This window comes from Podarcis cretensis (genome assembly GCF_951804945.1).
Source record: "Podarcis cretensis genome assembly, chromosome: 6".
Classification (NCBI taxonomy): domain Eukaryota; kingdom Metazoa; phylum Chordata; class Lepidosauria; order Squamata; family Lacertidae; genus Podarcis; species Podarcis cretensis.
The window spans coordinates 63,661,046-63,686,418 of NC_137175.1; the positions used below are offsets into that span (position 1 = coordinate 63,661,046).

At 42.6% G+C, this 25,373-nt stretch overlaps 2 protein-coding genes across 3 annotated transcripts in view; both read left to right on the top strand.

Moving 5' to 3' along the window:
* The window catches only part of CACHD1 (cache domain containing 1), a 121,122-nt gene extending 113,302 nt beyond the window's left edge, over positions 1–7,820 (top strand). Inside the window, exon 27 of the mRNA XM_079982393.1 lies at positions 5,369–7,820. Within this exon, the coding sequence (XP_079838519.1) occupies positions 5,369–5,607 (239 nt within the window). The 3' untranslated portion in view covers positions 5,608–7,820. The remainder of the gene's footprint in view (positions 1–5,368) is intronic.
* Positions 7,821–15,730: 7,910 nt separating this feature from the next.
* Positions 15,731–25,373, top strand: part of RAVER2 (ribonucleoprotein, PTB binding 2) — a 41,313-nt gene continuing 31,670 nt past the window's right edge. The window contains exon 1 of one of the 2 annotated variants that reach the window (XM_079981989.1): positions 15,731–16,003. In XM_079981989.1, coding sequence (XP_079838115.1) covers positions 15,812–16,003 — 192 coding nt within the window. In that variant the 5' untranslated portion in view covers positions 15,731–15,811. The remainder of the gene's footprint in view (positions 16,004–25,373) is intronic. The other variant, XM_079981988.1, reaches the window with a different exon arrangement.

The window sequence follows — 25,373 nt, forward strand, 5'->3', positions numbered from 1 at the left end:
CGCTCATCTTACTTCTGCCTCTTGGCAGCATTGCGGACAAATCATCAAACAGATCGTTCCCAACGCCGCTCCTTGTTTCTTCCATACTTGAAAACAATTTTGACACTTTCCCATTCCAGGGCAAGACTTTATCCAGCGTCGGAAGCTATTTTTGTCAGGGTGATCTTCCAACACGAATCCTTTAGCTTAAGTCTGTGCTCAGTATCTTAATCGTATGGATAGCACCAGCATTATTACATAACCTCTCAGCATTCCAAGAGGCGCAGGACACCACTAATCTCACACTCCCTCCCCCTTTCGCCTCCTGCTAGTCCTGACGTCTTTCGAATTCTCCAGAAAAGAGGAGAAACTCTTCATTCCTTTGTGTCGTTTGAAATGAACTGCACAAGTTTTATAAAAACAGCCTTTAATTTCTAGCAACATGGGCTTCCTGGTTGCTGGGTTAAATTAAGCTTGTGTTAGATTTTTGTTAAAAAAAAAGTTGAATGCTGTCTTGGCTTCCTGCTGTGCATTATATTTGAGCAAAGAACATGCGACACACAAGAAAAAATATTTATTCTATAAAACCATATATGGCTATAGGTAGGGAAGATGTTTATTCTGATAGCATTTGGGTTTTCTGGTATTCCCTTTGTTGCTGGGCTATGGGTTTTGCCACATAATTGACCTATGAGAAATAGCTAGCAAGAGTGAGCAGCTGCTTCTAAGTCTTCAAACCTGTATCAAGTTGATGAGTCCACTAAGAGGATTAATATAAGTTTAGCGAGTGTTTCTGCCAGCGTTGTCAGCTGTATCTTCGTGTCACTTTTACTATAAATACTGATATGTTATGTTGCTAAATGTGGGGACAGGGAGAGGACTGTGTTTGTATTTTATTTCTTGGAGCCCTTGGATGTTTCTAGATGACAACATCTCCATGCGGTACATGAAATGAAGAGATGATTAAGACTCAGAATACTCATTTCAGAACACACAAGAGGCACTTGCTTATTTGATTGTGTTCCTCCAACTATAATCTGTATCTACCTGGAAAGTATGTGTTTCAGGAAGAAGTCTAACCTAAGAAGAGAAACCAGTAAATGCCAAGGTGGTACAGTCATGGGGAAAGAATGTATCACACGAGTGCTAGCACTTTTCACTTACCTCCAAAATTACCCACCACCAAGCAAGGGTAAAGATAGCGTCTATCTCTGTGCTTGCAACAATATACTGTTGCTAGGTATTTGAATCCATATGCCTCTTCAGTGCTTGCGGGTTGGGGGCAAAAAGTGGTAAATAATGACAATGGCAATAATAGTCTGGTAAATGTGGCACATTCTATCAGTGCCTGGCGGACAAAATCAGAATTTGAAAGAGGAAACATGACAATGTTAGATAGACATGTTTTTAGCATATTTTTAAAAATATAGAACATGTTCTGTTTTGTTCGCTGGACCAAATAAAAAGGGAAAGGGGGGGGCGGAATGTAAACCTGTGTTGTATATTTGACATCCTTTATAGGAAGTATAATGTTAGTCCCCTGTGTGTGTGTGTCCCCTGAGGCAATACAGGTATTTGAGAGGACTATACCGCATGAGTGTTTCCATATTACAGTGGGTTCAGTTGGCTACAGGTACACAGCCAGACCCTGAGTTACAGGTATAAATACACATAAGTTATTGAGGGTGATGGGAAACAATGAAGTCAGAAGGAAATAAAACACAGAAAGTTCAGAGACAGTGATTATTACATCATGAATAGTGCTAAATCACAAAACAGTAGCTGTTGCTCAGACAGACTCCTTGTGTTATCACCAACTACTATTTTGTGAATGATCACTGTCAGTTATGAAACTATCGCTGTCCATGCACTTTCTGCCTTTCATTTTCCTCTGACCTCACTGTTTACAATTCTCGCCTCACACACATGTACACATTCCTGTAATTCACAATAAAACTTCATTCATCTAATGAAGTGGAGTGTAACAAGCAGTTTGCCAGGTGGGGTGGAGCCACTACACTAAATTCCCAGCAAGTGGACCATTTCTGCTTACTGGGAAGGAGAGAAGGAATGGCGAAGTGGCGGCGAGGTCACCACAGTGCAAATGTGCTGGCATGAGCACCAGATTGGCTCTGCTGGTGTGTTTGCACCATGCTGATCTCCCCATTTCCTCACCCCACCCCCTCAGTAAGCAAGAGCAACCGATTGGGAAAAGTAGCCTGGAAGCTCTGCTCCACCTGGCAAGCTGCTTTTGGACAGTGGTCCATAAATGCTTATGCTATAATTAGTTTGTGAAAGCTGCCACAATACTTTTGCTTTTTTTTTTAGGTGTATGCCCAAAGGTGTATTTAAGGTTATCCCTAAAAATTCTGTGTGTTTAGTGGCTCTGAAACACTGCATAATTTCTTTTTACCAGTCTGTTTCCAGAAGCAACATAAAGTAGTCAAGGACCTTGAACAATAGCTTGTGACTTTGGGTGTGTCCAACTTGGGATGCCTCGTTTTATGACTGTAAACATGTCATCTGCGTTTCTCATCCTGTTTGCTGCTCTGAAATGGATCCTTGGGGCATCTACATGGCAGACGTTCCCCTTTCTCCTGTTTCCTTTTAATCAGAGAGACTGGCACAAGATTAGAGAGTGTCCACCTTCCAAACGGATCTCTGTAATTCCTTACTTCAGACAATTTATAGTGTCCACTAGCTTTTCTAAAGATAACTCCCCTTTAAAATGAGATATGTTTCATAACCCAGTATGTAAAAAATGGTTCCAAAGAAGCATGCTGATATATTAAGCTGTCCTCTGTTTCGCAACAAATTACTAAATACAGGTTGGAGATTGTAGTATTGTGTTTGAAGGGGAGCAAGGCAGAATGAGGTAAGTCTAGAACAACTTGAGAGAGTGATATATTGCATAATAGTAAGTACAATCACAAGCAGGAAGACACCCCCGTCACCAAATATTGCAAATAAACTTTGCCTTTCTTGCATTTATCACCCAAAATATTGATGTCATAAAACAGGGATGGGGAAATCTCAAGCTTGGTTGCCTGGTGCCACCCTACGGACCCCTCTATGTGGCCCTTAAGACTGTCAGAAGCTGACAGTTTTGGAGGAAATATTTGCCTGATTGGCTTAACTAGAAACAGCTTTTTAAAAAATAAATGAGTAAGCAGGCCATTTAGCAACACTTTTTGTGGCTTTGTGGTCATGGACTGTTTGGAAGCAAGCGGAAGACCAGCATTCCAGTGAACTGTTACATGTTGAGTGTATTACTGTTTCTCACTGATTTTGGTAATAACAAAAATCTTTCACAGGGGAGTGCTGTTTTCTGGGTGTATGAATCTGTTTTTGTTGTTGGTGATTTATGCAAAATGTCACACTGTCCAAGTTTATTTGTAAGGTACTGCACTCAATTAAATTTTTCAGTACAAAATCTGAAGACTTCTAACAAGTAGCCACTGTGATCCACGCAACGGTCACCTCCATACTGGATTATTGTAACTCACTCTACGTGGGGCTGCCCTTGAGACTGACCCAGAAACTCCAGCGGGTGCAGAATGCCACAGCGAGACTCCTTATGGGGTCCTCGTCGCGAGATCACATTCACCCGGTGCTATACCAGCTGCACTGGCTCCCAGTGGAGTATAGGATCAGGTTTAAGGTGCTGGTTTTAACCTTCAAAGCCCTATACGGCCTAGGACCCTCATACCTATGGGACTGCCTCTCCTGGTATGTCCCACAGAGGAACTTACGGTCTTCAAACAAAAACATCTTGAAGGTCCCAGGCCACAGAGAGGTTAGGCTGGCCTCAACCAGAGCCAGGGCCTTTTCGGCTGTAGCTCCAATCTGGTGGAACGCTCTGTCACAAGAAACTAGGGCCCTGCGGGACTTGACATCTTTCCGCAGGGCCTGCAAGACAGAGCTGTTCCACCAGGCCTTTGGCCAGGGCACAGCCTGACTCCCTCCTTTGGCAATCCTCACAGACCTTCTAGCCCAATGGTTGCCATTAATTTGATTGGAATTAATTTTATAATGAAATGATTTTAGAATGTTTTATCTTTTTACTGTTGTTAGCCGCTCTGAGCCCGGCTTCGGCTGGGGAGGGCGGGATATAAATAAAATTTATTATTATTATTATATGCTGCACCTTCTTTGCCTAATACTATTATTTTAAAAAAAATGTATTGTTATTGAAAACTATTTCTTGCCTGTTCATATATTTACAGAGTATGTGTACATTTCCATATATTTTTGGGTGGCAATGTTATTGGACATTGCTCACCCTCTTCTTCTCCTCCCCCCTATCATCTTTAGGGCTTTTCTCTCTCTCTTTGTAGCGGACTTCAAAAGCTCACTTAAGTGCAGCCAGACAAATTAGCTGAAATATCCCCTCAAACTGTGGATTTTAATGGTGCTGGTTCCAATCAATGTTGCCAGTAACTGAAAGGCAGATAAATGCCCCAAAGCATCAGTGCAGATAAAAGGAAACACAAATGAGATCCCATAGGGGATCTTAAATTGTTATTTATTTTGGTTTTGTTTTCTTAGAGATACTGCCATTGTGTCTGAGTTACGGTATTGAACAAATTGCATTTGCTCAGGCAACGATGGGTCTTCTATCCAAAGAGAGATTCAGTACATCATACTGGCTCCAAACAGGTTCCTTGTATTGCTGTATTGTAGCTCTGGGCATGTTTTCATTTACTTCATTGCAAATGGTTAAGTACAAAAGATAAATGGAGTAGCCATGTTAGGGAGATCTTTATAATTACTGGACTTGTGATGGCTGTTTTCCCTCCTTCCTTTTATGGTGACATCTGACTAGTTTAGGTCCACACTTCTGTAGAGCAACTGTCTAGGAGTCCACTCTGAGATAACTTATGTTGACATACAAAACTGGCAGGTTCTGCTCAGGCTGAAGACCGATTTGATTTGTCATGGATACTTCCCCAAACATACATGAGTGTGGTCTGTTGACCTCCTTGCACAAAGAAGTTAAAGCAGTATAATTATAAAGTTGCCTTTTCGAATGAATATTTGAATCATGTGTGAAAACCAGGAATTTCATTGCAAGGCTTTATAGAGGCAAAAACCAGGGAGAGTATGGAGGAAAGCAAACAAAGGGATTATTGGGTTGTTTTTGTTTTATTTTGATTATGTATTTTGTGTTCTTATATGGAGATTTGTATCTTGTGAGCCGCCCTGAGACCTGCGGGTACAGGGAGACATACAAATTTAACAAATAATAAATACCAACATCCAAGCGGCATTTAGGATTGCTGCATTTTGGGTGCATTATTTTAGTGGTGTAAATTTCTGAGTCTGTTGTTGTTGTTGTTTGCCTATATAAAGTCACCGCTTCTTACCAATATGGCTTTATATTTTCCAGGCTACAGTACTATGAGTCCTCAGGAAGACAGCGAAAACCCTCCCTGCAATAACGACCCATTGTCAGCTGGTGTAGACGTGGGAAATCATGATGAAGATTTAGACCTGGATACCCCTCCTCAGACTGCTGCCCTCTTGAGTCACAAGTTCCACCACTACAGATTGCATCACCCAGCACTTCATCACAGTCACCACTTACAGGCTGCGGTCACAGTACATACTGTAGATGCGGAATGCTAATGACCTCTGGCCTTGGGAGGGGAAAAAATGCAGCTGAGAGGAGACTTGACGTTTATACCGTTACGAGGCATGGTTTTGACTAACTTCATTGGACTCGTTTCACTTGAAAACTTTACATTTCCAAAATGTAAGGTTGGCTCTGAAGTGGAAGAGAAATTAGCATGATGAATGAACCTGCCATAACATTCAATAAAATGGAATAGTAGGAATGTTCGGCCTCCAAACACAGGAAGGAAGGTTTATACAGTAAACGGAGCCTTTTGAACCCTGTTGGTCTGAGCCAAGAAAAGAGCGTGCTCAGACAAAGGAGAGAGAGAAAGAGAGAGAGAGTTTATTTCCTTAACTGGAAGAACAGAAATCTTTGCAGCCAGAAACAAAGAAAGTGCCAGTTCCAGAAATAGACATTGCCACGAGGTTTCCATTTGTTGAGGCTTTTTTGTGGGTTGTTGGTTTTTTTTAAGAGGAAAAAAAAAGTTCCTTTCACTTACAAATTGCTGTATGGGACCTGGGACAGTGCATCTCAAGATTTTTTAAATAAAGGATTATTTTTGTACTATTTATTGAACTCAAAACATTCATGAACTCTGAGGGAGAGGAAGATAAAAAAAGCATCAGATGCTCTCCATGAATGCAGTCTATGTTTTATTTGTGTTGGTGAAGTTGTGGTTCTTTTCAAGAAGACTTGCCACCCCTTTGAATGGGATATTCTCCTCCCCCTCCTGCTCCCCCACCACCATGCTATAAAGGGAAAATGAAGAAATTGTGAGCTGATTTGTTTACATGATTGAGGTTTGGTTTCCATGGTCATTTTGTACACTTTGAAGATGGTTTATAACACAGTATTTTTATATATAAATATATATTTTAACGTGGGGAGGAGGGATATCAAGCCTCCTGGCTAAAGCACTGAGGAATCCTCTCCCCACACTCCTTCCTGTTCATTCTCAGACCGGGGCAGGATTTGCTTCCATGCGCAGTGATAATGCAGTGTTTAAACACTATTCGTAACTGGTGAAATAGAAAACAATAATGGGTTGAATTCACTTGGTGACCTTATGTTTGTGGAAGGGATGGTGATTCAGTGGACACCTCTGGTTGGAGAAGGAAGAGGAGAAGCAATTTCTGCTAATCCCCCTCTCTTCTCCCCCCCCCCCCCCCCGCCCTAGTGACCCGTGAAATTAGCTCTAGTGTGTTGGGGAACCCTCTAGAACAGGGTATAGGATGGTGTTATAGGGACGTGGGTGCTGCTGTGGTCTAAACCACTGAGCCTCTTGGGCATGCCAATTAGAAGGTCGACGGTTTGAATGCCCATGACAGGATGAGCTCCCGTTGCTCTGTTACAGCTCCTGCCAACTTAGCAGTTCGAAAGCATGCCAGTGCAAGTAGATAAATAGGTACCACTCCGGCGGGAAGGTAAATAGCATTTCCGTGCGCTCTGGCTTCGTCACTGTGTTCCATTGCGCCAGAAGTGGTTCAGTCATACTGGCCACGTGACCCGGAAAGCTGTCTGTGGACAAACGCTGGCTCCCTTGGTCTGAAGTGAGATGAGTGCCGCAACCCCATAGTCGCCTTTGACTGGACTTAACCACCCAGGGGTCCATTACCTTTACCTATAAGATGGTGTAAGGATGATTTGGTAGTGGTGGGATTCTATTGAGGCAGATGTCTGCTGGATCAAAAGCCCTTCCCTGAGTGTAAGGGCACCAGCTGGTTTCCACCCCAATGGTCTGTTGTTTCTGACCCTTTTCACATTCACTAAATGGATAGGTCAACCCATGGGGAGGTAGATGGGAGGCTTTGTAAAGTTTTGGGCCATTGTGAAAGGTTTATTTTGGAACCCTAATGATGAGCCCCTTGTCACCTTTATCTGGAATTAATACTGCTTTAGTGATTAGCATCATCTGCTGGGTGCCACATGGGGCATCATAATTTTCAATTAGTTTTAAATCACAGCATTTTGTTCATTGTGATTCAAATATTATGAAAACATTCTTGCACTGTGCTTATGATAAACATCCATTTATATGTAGGGTTTTGGTTTGGTTTTTTACAAGATCTCTAGATATTGTTTTAATGATAGGGTACCTAATACTTAATATGTAAAAAATGGTTCTTAAGCAGTATGGTAAAGTAAGGATGCTTGTGCTACCAGGATCCCCTTTATACTATGTATAAAATTACAACCTCTAGTGGAATAAACTGTATATAAAGTATGGGTCTGTGAGTTCACTTTGGAACAGTTCCTTTTGATATAACTGGACATAACTTTGTTTCAGCAAATTCTCATTTCAGCTCAGAAGTAGATTGCGTAGAGTCTTCAAACATTAGGTCATTTCCCCCAACTGTGTCATCTTCGTGTCTCACTTTTCAAACTCAAAACTTCATGAAATACCGCTGTGGAGAGTGCATGTGGAAGGCACTGTTTTCTGATACATGTGGACTTTACAGGAATCCAGTAACACGGACTGACGTGGACTCTCCTTGCAAGGAGCGCAGCGGCAAACGCACAACAGAGGCACATGACAAAAGAGCTAACCTCTGTTGATGTTGCTCTCTGCTGTGGCTCTCCTGACACTGGTGTGTGTGTGTGTGTGTGTGTGTGTGAGAGAGAGAGAGAGAGAGAGAGAGAGAGAGAGAGAGAGAGAAAACAGCCTGGAAATGTATACCCTACACTTGTGCTGTATGCTATATGCCATCCACAGTGATGGATATGTGTATCTTTCAGACTTTAAACTCTGAAACAGGTATTGCAGTTGAGAAGGGTGAGAACAATTAGAATTACTAAATCAGTCCTTTATTGAGTGGGCAGGCTGAGCCTCTTCATGGGCAGTTTTTCGATGGTGCATCAACAGAGAGTTTGAAATGACCTTACTCTTTTCTGTTACCGAGGGAAAGAGGGAACGCACATGGGCAGCTGCATTGCAATCTTAGGGTGTCCTGGGGGGGAAGGAGGGGGAGAAAGGGTACTCGGGAGCATAAGCCAAGGAAAAGAATAAATTTATACCGATGAATTGATGGGAAAGCCAGTGAACTTGGAAAATCTGAAGCAGGTTGGGAAGGAGATGTACCAAGAATTAGGGTGAAAGTGTTCTGGCCAACCTCTTAGGTTTAACAGCTCTGGTTCACCTGATCCATCTGCTGCTCAGCTTTATACTTTTTACACATGTCCTCATCAATCCAAAAGCTACAGATTTTGATACGCACAGTATGCTCACTGCCACATGTGCAAAGCTTTCATTACACCAACACACTTTAAAGTACTTCAGAACCCACAATTGGACAATATCATTTTTTTTAACCAACCAGAATGTCACAGAAGTCCTTTGAGTTCTCCTGTACCCTTCATCAAATAAGCTTTTACACAAAGCAGGGGGGTAACGAGAACGAAGAACAAAATTAAGCTGATGTAGCCATGTGGTCAGTTTGCAGACTCTGTTCAAATATGGACTTTGTTCTGGTTGGTTCTTGCATATTGTTGATGTAATAGCACAGCTTGCAACTTCTCCAGCAGTGTTTATATCCCAGATTTGGTGCCCTCCAAATGTTTCAGACTCAACTACCATCTGACGGGCTGATGGGATTTGTAGTCAAAATTATCTAGAGGGGATCAGGTTGAGGAAAGTTTTCCCAGAAGAAAGCAGCATAGAATTCGGTCACAAGGAGCATCCCTGCTTGAGGGTTGGCAATGCATCTCTCAGATGGTGCATGCAGGGGCAGGCCATAGCTCAGTAGTCAAACACATTGTTTGCATGCAGAAAGTCCCAGGTTCAATCCCATGCCTCTCCAGGTAGGACTAGGAATGTCCTCTGAAATTCATGTGAGCCAATACTTACGGTAACTAAAGGGACCCAGTGGTCTGAGTAGAAGACTTGTTTCTTATGCCCTGGGCTTTCAGGTGCTACAGAGCACTGTAGAAAGGAGGAGAATTTGATGAAACTCACCTTTCCCTCCCTCCCTCTGGTGCGAATGTCCCATGAGCGACATTCCATTTACAGGAACTCTGAATCCCACCTACCCCATGGATCTACATTATCACCTGTTTTATCCCAGTACTGGTAGTGCTTAACTACAGTTGGCCCACAGTTAGCATGTAACAATAATAGTAAACAAATGCTTTTAACTTTTCTTGCAGGGTAGCCGATGCCACAGACTTCTGGCATTCTGTTCTCATCTTCCGAATTGGTTGAATTGAAGAGCTATCCTTCATGTTGGCTAAGGAGACCCATGTTGGCTACAGATCAAGGTCACAGAAGGGGACTCATTAGTCTGGATTAAAACCTTGGCTTTTGCTGGCTCTGCTTTAACTTTAAAGATCACATGCTCTTTATCTGGTATCTGCTGCCTGCCTATCTGTACTTCTGACAATTAAGTCCTATTAATACGCACGTTTCAGGATTTTTCTACTTCATAGGGGCATTAAAGGCATGACTAGATTTAACTTTGTGTCACTACTGTTAAATTATCCTCTCTCTTTTTTTACTTGAGATATAGAAGGTACCTAGATTTTATTATTATTTTTAATTGAGTAGTTGATTTCTGCATGTTTCTTCATCCTATCATCCCTGAGTGTAATCTGAAATCAGCACAGCACCTAGAAGAGCCTAGGTGCTTCCACACACCATTTTAATAATAATGCACTCTTAATGGTTTCAGGAGCAAGCCCCTTACTCAGCACTCAGCCTGATTAATCTGCAGAACTCAAGATATTACTCATTATTTTGTGCAATTAAATAAGTTGCCCTATTATGGATTACGGCATCAAAGGATGGAGGATAATTTTACTGTGCATTCAGTATGAGCAATAGCAGACAATATTTCCCCCCCAGACTTCATGCTGATTAAAAAGAGATATTTATGCATTGATAATTTAGAGCGGGAAACTTTGCTGGTATTAAACTCTGGACTAGAGTTTTCTAGACACACAGTGTAGATTTGTTTTAGCCCAGGAATTAAAAGCAATTGCTATAATGCAGAAAACCTGGGTTCCACAGGGTGCTCATCATTATATATCAAGTGAAAAGAAATGTGCTGAAATGGATCTTTGACTTCCTGTAGTTGTCTATAAAAAGCCCATGTGCTTACAATTTTCTGGGCCAAAGCCAAAGGCCTAGCAATATGAAAACCAAGGCACAGCAATTCTTCTTTACACCCTAAAAGGGTGTAATACACTGGGCCCAGTACAATAACGCAGCTGAATATATTCTGCAGACATTTTCATGCATCTGCTTGCATCTTCACCCCCATTTCCATGCCTCCCCCCTTTCTTTTTCTGCAGCCCCCTTTGCATACAAACCCCATTATCACATTCACCCCCCTTGCCCTCCTCCTTGCTTTTCTCAACTCTCTCTTGCACACAGCCTACCCCAAATTGCCATGCCCCATTCTTTTTCCTATTCTGCAGCTCCCTTTGTGCACACATCCCATGATGATCTATGCTCTTATATCTTTAACAGCATGCCTGACAGCTTGTTCAGTTGGAGAAGATTAAATTCAGGCAGTGGGTGTTGTCCGAATACAATAATTTACTACGTGGAAGCTGAAACTTCACGTTGAAGACAACACATGGTACCAGGAGTGAAGTACAGTCTGTAAAGGCACTATGGAATATTGGAGGAGTCCATATCCTTTATCTCTCTCACAGAAGGTAGCTGAGAAATGGAAGAGCGATAAGTTTGAATAAATGGTGTTGGAGGGGCACTGAGTGTTTTTTTAAGCAGCAGCAGCAAGCAGTTTAACAAGGAGGAATAGCAAAGGTGGGTACAACATAGAAGCTAACACCAACAAGCTAGCTCAACAGAGCCTTTCTGAACTCCCTTCTCACTGTACTGACACCTTGTTTTAAAAGGCCATCCCACCTCCAGTGTCACACACTGCTTGCCCTACTGAAAATGGTCTCTTTTCCCCTCTCAGTGTTTCTCCATCCTTCCCTTATTCAACAGGGTTGCCAACTGCTATAGAAGAAGTTCAGTCTCTGCAGTCCATTTTTAAACTGGTCACCATACTCCAGGGAAGTAATCAAATAATTTATCCTCCATGATTCTAGATCATTTGAGCCAGAGAAGAACCACTTCTGGTTTTCCATTCATTTATTCATTTCTGTTGAGTAGCAGTAGAATCATAATATTTCACAGTAATGTCCTTCAACCATTTAATGGCAGTTCACCACTCCAGACAAGCACTGCAGCTCATGAAATGGGCAGGTGTTGTTGCATTCTTTGATTCTTTTTAATGACTATTTACTTTACCTTTTATGACATTTTGGAATCTTAACAGAAGTCGTTTCCATACCTACATAAATATTGTAAAATCAGCTAACAGAAGGTGGAAAGAAATATTTACTTGGTCACTGGAGACTAAACTACTAGTTTTGCAAAATGGTTTATTCTCTCTGTTTTAAAATTATAAAACATTAGCTGTTAAATCGACTGCAAACCCATATTTAACAAGATGAAGGATGTTACGTTGCTATATAAGGTGTGTTTATACAATCAGACACAGGATACACGCGAACATAGATTTTAATGATCCAGCAGGTTACAAACTTAATATGTTCTGAGTACATTACAGATTTTTTTCTTAAAGTAGATTTCTTATACGTTCAAATCTCTTAGTCAACTGTGTCCTGAGATTAACGTAATTTCTACTGCACTTCTATTTGTCTTGCCCAGAATGGATGGGTATGGATGGGTAGTATCTCAAAGTCTCTTGGCTTTTATACAAATAGAGTGGTACCTCGGGTTACATACGCTCCAGGTTACAGACTTCGCTAACCCAGAAATAGTGCTTCAGCTTAAGAACTTTGCTTCAGGATGAGAACAGAAATTGTGCTCCGGCAGCACGGCAGCAGCGGGAGGCCCCATTAGCTAAAGTGGTGCTTCTGGTTAAGAACAGTTTCAGGTTCCCCCGGACCTCCGGAACGAATTAAGTACTTAACCCGAGGTACCGCTGTACAGCAAAAGAGAGAGCAGCAGCAGAAGACTTCTGATACTTGTGCCCTAATTGGTCACCCTGATGGATTACCTGTGTTGAGAGTGGGACAGAGGTAATGCATCTGTGTGTCTGCTTCTCAGTCTCTTGTGGCTTTTGGTACCCTTAACCATGGTATCCTCCTGGACTGGGTATTGGGCACTGTTTTACAGTGGCTTCTTTACTCTTACCTACAGGGTTCTGTCCAGAGCAGGGATCAGCAACTTTTTTCAGCGGTGGGCCAGTCCACCGTCCCTCAGACCATGTCGTGGGCTGGACTATATTTTGAAGGAAAAAAATTAATGAATTCCTATGCCCCACAAATAACCCAGAGATGTATTTTAAATAAAAGCACACATTCTACTCATGTAAAAACACCAGGCAGGCCCCACAAATAACCCAGAGATGCATTTTAAATAAAAGGACACATTCTACTCCTGTAAAAACACGCTGATTCCCAGACCATCCACAGGCCGGATTGAGAAGGCCTACCCCTGGTCCAGACAGTAGCGTTGGGAGACTGTTTTGACCTCATGGTCCTAGTCCTATGATATGCTGCTACAGTCTTGCTCCTGGTATTTGTCATTATTGTACTGAGTTACTTGTACACCACTTAGAGACAATCAAAATTAAGTGATATATCAATTGACACATAAATAAGTGAAGTCATTGGTCAGTTGCAAACTGCAGGGAGCGGAGTCCTGCACTTACAAGTGGGGCAAGTTTTTCCTGTTACGCTGATTGTCACCTGCAGTCATGCTGCAAAAGGAAACTGGCAAATATCTGAGATGGAAGAAGTGCTGACAAAGTGACATTGGGTTATCGCAAAAGGAAATGGTCACCAGTTCTATTTGCCCTCTGCCGAAATCTATCAGCTTTGCAAAAACTTTGCATGAAGTAGTTAAACCATGCGTGCCACACTTGCAGTAGCAGCAGCAGCAGCATCAACTCATACGAGCATCAACTAAGCAACAGTGTGCACCTATCCTGGGTTAACCAATCATTTCAGTGCAACACCCCATATTCTAAGTTTTACTTACTTTAAATACTGGCTTGCTCATGCAGCCAATCACAGGATCAGACAGTTGATTGGTCCGGTTTGTCAGACAAAGCCTGCAAATAGGTGTCGGTCTTTACTGATGTGCAATGTTTAATGCAACGGGAAATACAAAAATGCAGCCCAAATACAACTTGCAGCTGTAGAAAGTGAAGCGGTAATTAAGTGTGGAACCAACCAGTCTATGATGGGATGTTATAGATTGTATTGCCCAGGCCTGGCATTTAAGTAAGGCGCAATCAGGTTTATTTATAGCAATTCCAATATGGAGGATTCAGCAACCTTTAACTAAAGGAGTCAGCTGCAATGTGTGACTAATGATTTCCCAGGAAATACTGCTAACAACTGCTGCTCATATAGAGCCAAGAGTACAGGGAATCCTTAACATTAATTTTAGTTATTAACTTTCATGAATAAGTTAATTGAAAGGTGGGGAAAATATTGATTTTGCTATAGAACTGTTTTGTTGGTATTTTTAGACCATAAGGTGGGGGACAGACCGGCCAGTAAGCTTGCTGAAGCAGTGATTGGGCCTGATATTTGTTGCATGGTGGTAGTAAGACCCTGGGTTGACTGACCCCACCACCAAAACACCAAGTTTCAGGGCCATTTGCTTGGCAGCTACTCTACTGGCAAGCCCTCTTTCAGGGACATGTTTGTACCTGCACTGGCAGAGTGACCTTTGTGTTCCTCCATTGTTAGTGGGTGGCAAATTAGAACTGGGAGGGTCACAAGGTGGGGTGGAATTTCTCTACTCAACAGTTCTTCATTCTGACCCCATCTGTTTATTTTATTTTTATCCAGCTGACCTGGTGGCTGTTGAAACCAAATAAGATTTTATGTCCTTTGTGTTTTTAACTTCTGGGTCAGTTTGGTTTCTTTCTCCTTTTCCTATGATTTCTAAACGTATTTTTGCGGGGGTTTTTATTTTTATTTAGTTAACCAAGAAAGCCATTTTAAACGACAATAATATTTATATTTTTAATAAATTTGTATCCTGTCCCAAAGGAGCGCAGGGCAGCAAGCAACAAAGCAGCAGAGCAATGCAAAAAGTAAAAATGAAGAAATATTTATTAAACAAAATACAAAAGGGCCATATTTCTAAAACACAAAGATTTGTTTCACATTTTATGCCCCTAGTTTTTTTCTACAGAGGCTGTTAAACGTGGCTAAATATAAGTGTCTGGAAAGCTCATGCAAACTCCATGCCCCCATAGGAAAACAAGCACAAAGCAAAAGCAGAAAAGAAAGATCCCTAACGGCAACTAAGTTTTATTTGCTTTTCACACTCCGCCCTTCCTGTGAGGAACTCCAGCAGCTCTCACGACTCCTAACGCGCATGAGAAATGGCTTTTAGAGTGCCATTGTAACACCACGTTCTGGCCAAACGGTGCATTGTATGCCTGCCTGCTTCGAAGTAAGTCTTTTGGAGTTCAGTGAGACGTACTTCCAAACAAGTATGCATATGACCGTAGCCTAGCTCACTTCCATTTCAACTCGCACCGTTTTCTGCGAGCTGCATATGCAGCGCAACAGGCACTGCTCCCCCCGCCCCACCTCCCCGTTGCATCTCGACTGCTGGCGAATTGCCCTTTGCCTTCCACTTCGCGCGCTCTTACGCAGCTGCCGGAGGTAGAAAACCCGGCTATTTATTAAAGGGTTAGCAAAGGGGAAAGGAGAGCAGCCTTGCTAGCTAGTCGTGCTCGCCCGGATCGCAGCGCTGCAGTTCCGAATAAGAGCAGCCGCGCCTGTTTCCGAAAACAACGGCGTTTGTTCTTTAAGCAACCTAGCAAAAGTGTGTTATCATTTTCTTTCGACCGGAAAAAAAACCCAGCCACGCAAAACAGCGCTCTGACTGTGGTTGGGCGTGATTCTGAGGCGAAACAGAGGCAGCAAGAGTGCAGTGATGTACTTCAGAGGTTAGGGGGCATGTCGGGGGGCGCGAGGGGAAGGCGGAGGCGGGCGAGACCGTCCTCCTCTCCTCTCTTTGTATGCAGCGGGGCTGCTGGGTCCTGCGCGCGGGGTGGCGCCCAGCTCCCTCCTCCCCAGGCTCCCGCCCCCTGCCGCCTCCGCCGCCGCCCCAGACCCAAGCCCAGCCCGCCCCGACTGGCTCTCTTCCCCCACTCGCTGCCTCCACCCCCCGGGCGGTGTGAGAGCTGCGTTCGCGTCCGGGCCGGCAAGATGGCGGCATCGTCGGGGTCCAGCGGCGCCGAGCTGCCCGGGACTCTGGGGGAGTCGGAGGGCGCGGCGGCGGGGACGCCTCGCGCTCTGGCCCCCGAGGAGATCGCCCGCAGGCTGCGCGGAACCAGGCGGGAGCTGAGCAACAGGCGCAAGATCCTGCTGAGGAACCTGCCCGCCGAGAGCAGCAGCCAGGTGAGCGAAACGCCCCCATTTCTCCCCTTCCCTCGAGGCGCGTGGGGAGTGCCGCTCGGGCAGATCCCTCGGGGGGGCGGCGGGGGGGGAGGAGGACGACGATCCACGGGTCCCCCCAGCTTTCCCCGGGGCTGGAGCCGAGAGTTAATGGGTTGCAGCTGTGGAAGGAGCTTGGTCACGCCGAGTTGGTCACTCAAGGAGCGTGACGGGAGCCCGTGGGGAGAGAAAGGATGGCCCGGGGGTGCATCGTCTCTTGGTAGGGAAGAGGTAATTTAGAACTTGCCAGGGATAACGGAGGTGACTGGGCTTGGGAGGGAGGCTTCCAGAGGCACATCCTCTCCAAAGTGGAAGAAGAAGGGGAAGGGCCCCCCTTTTAATGTTGGGAATAATAAGATTCCAGAACTTTGCAGGTAATGATAAGTGACCCAGGTGGGTAGGTATCGTCATTCATCTCCTGAGATAGTGGGAGAGAGGGGACGTCTCTATAATTGGTTGAAAGGGAACACATGCAGAAGCCTAAGTCTTCAAAGTTCTAGGAGGGATTGTGGGCTGGAGGGAGTTAAGGAAGAACACTCCTCTCTCCCTTTCATAGCAGCAAAACATGCGGAGTTGTCTTTCGCTTTATTGCAATGGATACAGTGCTGTGGATAGGAAGTTTGCTTGTTGCCCTGTGTTGGGATTATACCTTACACTTGGTGGCATGAGCAGCAGCTCAGCAGGAACTCCCATCCCTGAATAAAGAAAGTCAAAAGGCAGCCAGAATAGGAGAAAAGAAGCAAAACAAAATGGGCATTGCTTCTTGTTCTCCTATTCGGAAAGCAGATGAGATTTTGTTCAAGTCTGTGCCTTGTTTTTGCCTTTGGAAAAAACACTTGTATGTTCTCATCCTCCCCAATTTGTTTATTGCTTTGCATGTCTTTTACTGTTGCTGAGACCATCATTTTTATTTACTTTTCATATTCACTCACCAATAATATATGCCTGTAGGGTAGGTGGAGGAAAGTTTTGTAAGAGTTTTATTTTATTGACTAAAGAACTTACACATTCTAAATTGCTTCCCATTGCTAACTTCAATGACACTTAACTGGAATAGATAGCTGAAGCTGTTTTTCTTTTTTCCCCCTTGGCTTTTCTAACTCTTGTGTAGAATAACTATGTTCTGTTGCAAAGGTTGTACAGTAGTTCAATGAGAAGATACAGACATGGATAGCCAATAGGAGGTTTTTGGAATTATCTTTCTCAGCCTTTTGGGCACCATTAGAAATTATTGTTTTCCATTAAGTAACAGATTTGTAGTCTTCATGATTGCGCAGGTGCATCTGAAAATTGGGGAAAGTTTGGGAAAACAATAAAGAAGTAGAACTCTTATTGTTTTAAATTGTCATAGTTTTCCAACTCAAGATAAGAGGTTTTCGCAAAGGCAGTCTCAAGTTCCTCTAACATTTACAGTTTTGGAATAAAAGTATAATAAACCCATGCCATATCCAGTTATAAGTGGTCAATCTCATGCAATAAAACATGCAAATTAACCAGGACTTTCTAGCTCCTGTTATGTTCCTGAATGCTGAACAAGTTGCCTTGTTCAGTGACAATCTCTATGTGCTTTGCTTTAGTGGGTGGAGGTAGGTTATACAGAATTGAGTTTTAAAGAGGCTATTAGTCCCCAGAAAATTACTGTATTGATATGCATAAAATGTTTACTAGTGGTAGGGACACACTTCTAATGAAATGCATTACTGTTAAAATAGTAAGGCGTTGGCAAGTTAAAGGCAAAGATTCTATCATGAGCAAGCTAATGAATGTCACTGAATGAGTCTGTGGATAATGAAAATGAGTGATAAAAAGAAGACAATAATATTCTGTTCTGTCAAGTACCACATAAAAAGTTCCAAAGTCTGGCATCTTTATAATAGAGTGCAAATGTTCCATTTATTATTATTTATTATTAAATGTATTCATTGCTTTTTAAAAATAAGTCTCATATCAACTTGCAATAAGTTAAAATACAGGAAAGAACGAGGCCATAAATCAAACCAGATTAAGATCTTACAGTTCTTGCAGAGACTGTGCCAGTTCCTTTCATTTGCTGTGAAGTGGATATGATAAAAAAAAACCCTTGAAACCTGTTGTGTTCCTATTTTGCCCTATGCATGGATGCGGAGGCATTCAAAATACAAAAGCTCAACTCAATGTGGACATCAATAGACAATTCTGATTTTAAGATCACAGGTGTGCCAACTGTAAACCCCATACACTTTCCACCATCACCCTACTTAAAAGAACTTTCAAAATCTGTTTTACCAGGAGTGACAATGAGACAAAAGAAATATATGTGTGCACCATGGGAAAGAATTGCTTCTGCAATTTGTCTGTGGTCTGCCTTCAGCCTCAGACAGAAGTACATATTTTTCTGGTTTCAGTGGAACTTACAGGGTAAGATCTAACTAACTCTTTCCCTGAACAAACCACCCAAAAATCAATTGACTTAAATCTGAGTATGGTTAACGTTGGATATTACACATAATGCTGATCATATATGGATACAAGGAAGGCCTTAAAAATGTCACAGCAACTTACTTTGAAGTAAGGTCCATTGAACTCAGTGGGACTTGCTGCTTAAGCAAACATGCGTAGAATCATACTGTAAGCCATTTTAGGTTTCAGCTTTCCAATTAGCATTCTGGGGATTATTAATTGGTTTAAAAATAAGTGAGACCTTCAACAAAATATTGCATTGTTGAGGTTCCAGCCAACTAGTTAGAGCTTCTTTCAGAAGTTTCTGTTCCATTATCTTCAACTTTTCTGTCTCTAGTACTTAGTTTTCCAAGCTCACTGAGCATTCTTGGTGGGTTGCTGAATCTCCCCAGTCCCCCATATATATACTTTAAAAACATTTCTGTACTTTCCCCTAATCTGCTGATACTTCTCTCTTGTTCATGGTCAGTGCTGTTTTGGCCACATAAGGAACTACACTGTCTGAACGAGTTTGCCGCATAGCATAGATAAGAGGATGGGAAATATGTATTCAGGCTGCTGCTTGTCCTGTAAGAATAATTGCTTGAAATAGATTAAAATATTCCTTAAAATTATGTACTTTCTGACAGGAAAACAGGTTCAAGTGTTTTTCCGTAAGAGGGAGTCAAGCTGCTATGCTGTGCTGAAAAGTAATTTTAGGACATATGTCTTTGTGGTCCAAATAGTCCTTGTAATAGAAACTTGCAATAGGATTGCAGGGATTGTTACCAAAAAAGGATTTCACTGCCAAGATGTTTTCATTTTCATTAGCCATGCTGTCTGAGTATTCTTTAAGCTCATTCTTTATCCAGGCTTTCTTGGATATCCATCGGAATATTGGATTACACGTAGATAGGAGTAAACACATGGTGTCTAAATATATTTTGCTTTTGGAAATATTGCAGCCTCAGAACAAGAATCATTTAGATGATAATTTAAAAAGCAATAGACTTTATTCTCCTTAAATCTTCTGTTTCATGTGAAGGATGGTGCTTCAGTGCTGTTTACTGTATTTTTTTAACCATGTTATGTGAATGAAATGTAAAAGGATGAAGCCTGAGATAAGCACAGGAAGGTATTGTGAGAAAGTACTGGCTGAAGACAATTACTGGACATATGCGTGTAGAAATCCACGTTTCAAGACAGAACTAATGATTTGTCTCTGGATATGTGCCACGGTGCATCCAATCGGCATACATGGTTTCTGATCCAGAAGGACATTCACATGTAAACTTCTCTTACTGAGTGGGATGTTTGTACATGGGTTGCAGTTATAGGTCCTGTTTAGGTCAGTAGGTCTTCAGGTAACGAGGCATAGGATTGGACTGTACTTGAATGTAGTTTTCCTTTAGGGAACTATAGATTCAGCTTGTAGTGTTTGGGGTTTCATTCTTTATAAGCTAATAACAAACATTTGTTCCTGCTTTACATGACCTCTGTCTTTGTTTAATTGGCCCATTAGCCAGTCTTCATCAATTATTTATTATTATTCATTTCTGGATTTTTGTGTCATCTGCACTGGTCCTTCCAGGTGACTTATAAAAACACAGATTCAGAAATACAGTGGTGCCTCGCAAGACGAAAAGAATCCGTTCCGCGAGTCTCTTCGCCTAGCGGTTTTTTCGCCATTGACAGCTTAGTGGATTAGCGCTATTAGCGGCTTTTAGCGGCTTATCAGCTTAGCGGATAAGCAGATAAGCGGCTTAGAAAAAGGGGGGGGGGAGGGAAAAAAGTCGGAAAAACTCGCAAGACATTTCGTCTTGCAAAGCAAGCCCATAGGGAAATTCGTTTTGCGAAGCGCCTCCAAAACGGAAAACCCTTTCGTCTAGCGGGTTTTCCGTCTTGCGAGGCATTCGTCTTGTACAAAAATATATAATACCTAATTACGTCCTCAAAAAGTGGAACAGCCAAACCCCTCTGTATTACAAAACTTATACATAGAAGATTCTCTATACCACATCACCAACATAAAAAATCCACTAAGCAACAACTAAAAACTTTTAGCAAAGAATAATAAAACTCTAAAACCCTTAAAACCAGGTGACTGTTAAGATAAATAAAACTACTGAAAAGCATGGGGGAGGGAAGAAATGTCTCCACATTGTGCCAAAAATACTGTACAATGGACACAAGTTGAGCTTGCAGAACCTTTGAATTGGGTTCAGAAATGTTCTGGCAGCCACTACAAGTGAGTAAAAACTGGTGTAAATATGCTCAAGATGCCAGGTCTCAGTTAAGCAACACCACTGCTTAATGTTCCACTGGCAGATGTTTCCAGACCTTGCTCAGGGGAAGACCATCAAATAGCACAGTAATACAGACAGGAAATAATCAGATTGTAGATCCCTGATGCCAGGTTATAGCCATCCAAGATAGAGCTGGTCAACTGTATTCAGTGCCATGAAGGCCACAGGTGCCTTCAGTGACTCCCAAGCTTCAGTACTCCCAAGCTTTGAGCTGCATCTTTCAGGGGAAGTGCAACCCCATCCAGAACTGGTTGAATCCCAGTTATAAAGATTCAGAGACGACCCACCAACATCTCCATTTTGTCTGGATTACACCTGAATATATTGGCTCTCATCCAGTCCATTCCTATGTTGAGGCACCTGCCAAGAACACCTGCTGCCACCATCACAGCTGATGAAAAGGACAAATGAAGTTGTGTGCCATCTGCATATTGGTGACAGCACATTCCATAACTACAGATTGTCCCTCAGCAGTTTCATGTAGATATTAAACAGCACAAGGAATAGAATTGGCTCCTGTGAAAGCCTATAGGACAAGCTCCTTGAAGCTGAAAAATCCCCCCAGCACCACTATCTGGTTCCAAACACTCAAATAAGAGCAGAACCACCACAAAGCATGATGGTACTGAAAGTCACTGAGAGGGCCAGTAGACCTGATGGGGTTGTGTTCCTCCTGTCACAGGTCATCCAAAAGGGTGACCAATGCGGTCTTGGTGCCAGAACCAGGTCTGTTCCGCTATTGAAATTTATACAAAAAATCAGTTTCTTCAAGATGACCTGGATCAGTTCAGCAACCAGCCACTTCAGCACGTTGCCCAGGGAGGGAGCATTTGCCACTAGCCCAGGGCGGTCCAGGCCGCATGCAGCCCTCACTACCTCTTTTGGCAGCCCTCAGCAATATTTGACACCCTCTGCAGCCTTCATGCTGCCTTCCTGAAGCTGGGTTATTGAAGCGCTGGGCTTGGGGCTCTGGCATGAGGGCTCTGGCAAGGTCCTAGAGACCTCCAGCCTCCATCACAAATCCTAGTTATCACTTCCCTAGCTTTGGGAAGGAGCTGAGAGGGCTCTGTGACCCTGCTAGAGCCTGGTGCCTCTTTTCTAAAGCACAACACTTCACTTAGCCAGCTTTGGGAAAGCTGCACAAGGACTGTGTGTGTATATACGCACGTGCCAGCGCCAACTTTTGGCTTCGCTCACTGCCCCTGCGCAACAAGGCAGTGTGTGGCCTGCAGGTTCCATGTTGAAGTACTTTTGCGGTATGAAAAAGTACTTGGTACTTTTTCACTTGGTATGAAAAGTATGAAAAGTTGGAACGCCCAGCACCAGCTTTTAGTTGTTTGAATTTTATTGGTCCTGGGAAAGTTTCTTTAGAATTGGATTCACCTCCATTCCTTGAGGCAGGGAGAAACTGTTCCCTCTTATAATGAGGCATTTGGAGCCTCCCTGGCCAATCCTGCTAGACTTCGTAAGCCAAGTGGTGCAAAGATCCATAGCCTTATCTACATCCTCAGACCACATCAACTGAAACTCATATATCACTATTGGACTAGCCAATGGGAAAGGGCACTTAGACTGGAGTCCTTTCTGCTGGCTTGCAATGGACTGGCTTGAGTTATTCCAACATTGTGTCTCTATACTCGATTTCATCAAGATTCTATAAGTCGTAGAAGCTCATAGATCCTTGTCCATCTATTTTTAAATATACACTTTTAATTTTACAGACATCTGATTATCTGTTCTAGGGAAACCTCTAGATAGATGGAGACCATTCTCTTCTTTATGTAGAAACTGATACTTTATTTGGAAGCAGGGAGTGTTTCACACTGATAGGCACTGAGCCACCAACACTCGCTAGTTGAGAGAATGATGCCTTATATATGCATTTGAAACCAAATTGCCATATTTTATCATTTGCACTTGTTTTGGAAATGTTTTCTGGTAGCTTTGTAGTGATACATACTTCTGTTTCTTGGCATTTGAAAATTGGGAACTGTTCATCTTTAGTCTTGTGGAAGCATAGCTTTTAGTTCTGGAATATATTTTTTAAAATCAGCTGCAATTAGAAAAGTCCCTTTAATGAAAAAGCAAGCTTTTTTCCAAACTGACTACAAAATAGCAGGTACTCATCTTTGCTGCTGCTTCAACATGACTTCATTTGCCTTTTCCTAGAAATAATAAATTGTGAGAACATATAAGCTCTTGAAAGTACCATAGCTTGCTTGGTACATTAGAAATCTGACTATGATTTAGCATTTTTATGAGTTAACATTCAAAAGTGGACTTTATATGATAGGTTAGAAAATATAAAATGTATTAGTTGATAAAACATTCATGTGCACTTTCTCATCTCTGCTTAGTGTCACAAGCTGCATTTTTCATAGTTAAAGTCATTTGCCTCAGAACTATACTTCCTGTTCATTGTAGTACTTATTTATTTTATTTTTAAAAATGTATATTCTGTACCACTTAACTACTATAATCTCTAAGTGGTGTACAAGTAACTCAATGCAATGAAGACAGTTAGTTAAAGCTATAAAATCAGAATTTCAGTTGTTAAAATGCCCACTATTTTTTTAATTATTTTTTTTTAAGTCTTCAGTAGGTGCTGGATGTATAAGAGGGAGGGGGCATCTCTGACCTCAACAGGAAGAGAGTCCTACAAAATACTGAACATATGGCTCCTGGTGGATATAAGCCATGCATCTGAGCAATGGGGGACCACTAACAGAGGCTCACATGAAGACCCCAGTGATTGGGCAGGGATATAAGGGATTAGTCACTTCTTTTGGCAACCTGCACCCAAATTGTTAAGGGCCTTGAACCTGGCCTGATAGCAAATGGGGAACCAGTGCAAGCTTTTATTTATCTGCTGGCATTGCAGTGAGCAGTCTTCTAATTCTGGTTCCTTTTCATAAGGGATACTGCTATGATTTTGTTGGTGCCTCTTATGCTGTCTAACTAGCAGACTGAAGAAGTACATATGCTAACTAATGGCCAAAGGCTATGCTTAGCTTTGCAGGAAATAAACAAAAAGATGGGATTCTCTCATTGTAGCATGGGATAGTACGAAAGTCTTATTATAGCTACTGTATTTTTCGCTCTATAAGACGCACCAGACCACAAGACGCACCTAGTTTTTGGAGGAGGAAAACAAGAAAAAAAATATTCTGAATCTCAGAAGCCAGAACAGCAAGAGGGATCACTGCGCAGTGAAAGCAGCAATCCCTCTTGCTGTTCTGGCTTCTGGGATAGCTGCGCAGCCTGCATTCGCGCTCCATAAGACGCACGCACATTTCCCTTACTTTTCAGGAGGGAAAAAGTGAGTCTTATAGAGCAAAAAATACGGTATCTACTTTCTCTCTTTGTAATAATGTGGGCAGCACAGCTAGCTGTCAAAAAGCTAAAAGAGACCGATTGGCCTTTTCCCACGGTAGTTAAGCTGGTGTATTGGGAGTTAAGCTGATTTTGTTCTCTTAAAGTCAAAGGTTATAAATTAACTTAACAGAAAGTACTTTGTAGTAGCGGGTTGGTGATCTAGCTGTCAGTAGTGAATAAGAAGGTATTATTTGAGATGAGAACTGAGATCAGAGTGTGGGTAGAGTATGGGGTTTGAATTGGGGTGACCATGGATAAAATCCTCACTCAGCTGCAGAGCTAATTGAGTGACCCTGGAGAACTTCCTACCTCACCATCCTGATCACAGGGTTGCTACGAGGGTGAAAAATGAGCTAGCTCCATTGATTCCTAGACTCCTTAGAAGAATAGTGGGATAGATGTGGATGATAAATAATGTGACTGTTGAGTAGTGTTGCACTGCAATCAAGACAATAATTTTGCTCCCAAGACATATGTGAGAATATGCATTCCTTTTGGAAAATAGCATTTCTGAATCTTCTTTCTTATTTGGAGTTCTCAAAGAAACACTTCACAGGTCAGGAGGCAGACTCTAGCAGCCCTGTTTAAAAGTGTGCTAACATTGTCAGGTTGTACAGCAGGAATGGGGAACTGGGTTTCCAGAAGCCTGAGTCCTGGGTTCTTAACTTTGCCCAGCCCACCTGGCATCACTCTGAAATCAGCTGGCCAATTCTTCCCTGTGGAGAGTGGCAAGCTGTATTGCAAAAGAAAATCCAAGCTAAGCAAGGGCTGAAGCTGCTGCCTGTCAGCTAGTCATCTACCTTGGAGTTGCCACCTATCAGCTGAAAGGTGGCAGCTTCAAGCCTGCTGGAATTCCCCATGCCCCACTTTGGGCAGGGGTCAGTTGCATTGCCAAGTTCCCCATGCAGAACCCAGTAGTACAGATGATGCCAGCAGGCTCGCGCTCACTGCCAATCAGTATTCCTTGCTAATGCACAATTGGGAGTGATATTAGTTGTGTGGGTCAAGGGGGTGTGATTAATGGGTAACTAGAACCCCTGTCGGGCTTAATTATATCCATGGATTGGAGGCTCCCCACTCCTGTTGTAGAATATTGGCCTGGTTTGCATGATGCAGTAAGCCAAACTATTCATTTGGGGAATCACACAACCCCCTGCAGAGAAGCCACTTTGCTCCTTCCTGGTACTTCTATTAATTCCGTGGTACACTGAGCTAAGCCACATTTTACTTAGTGT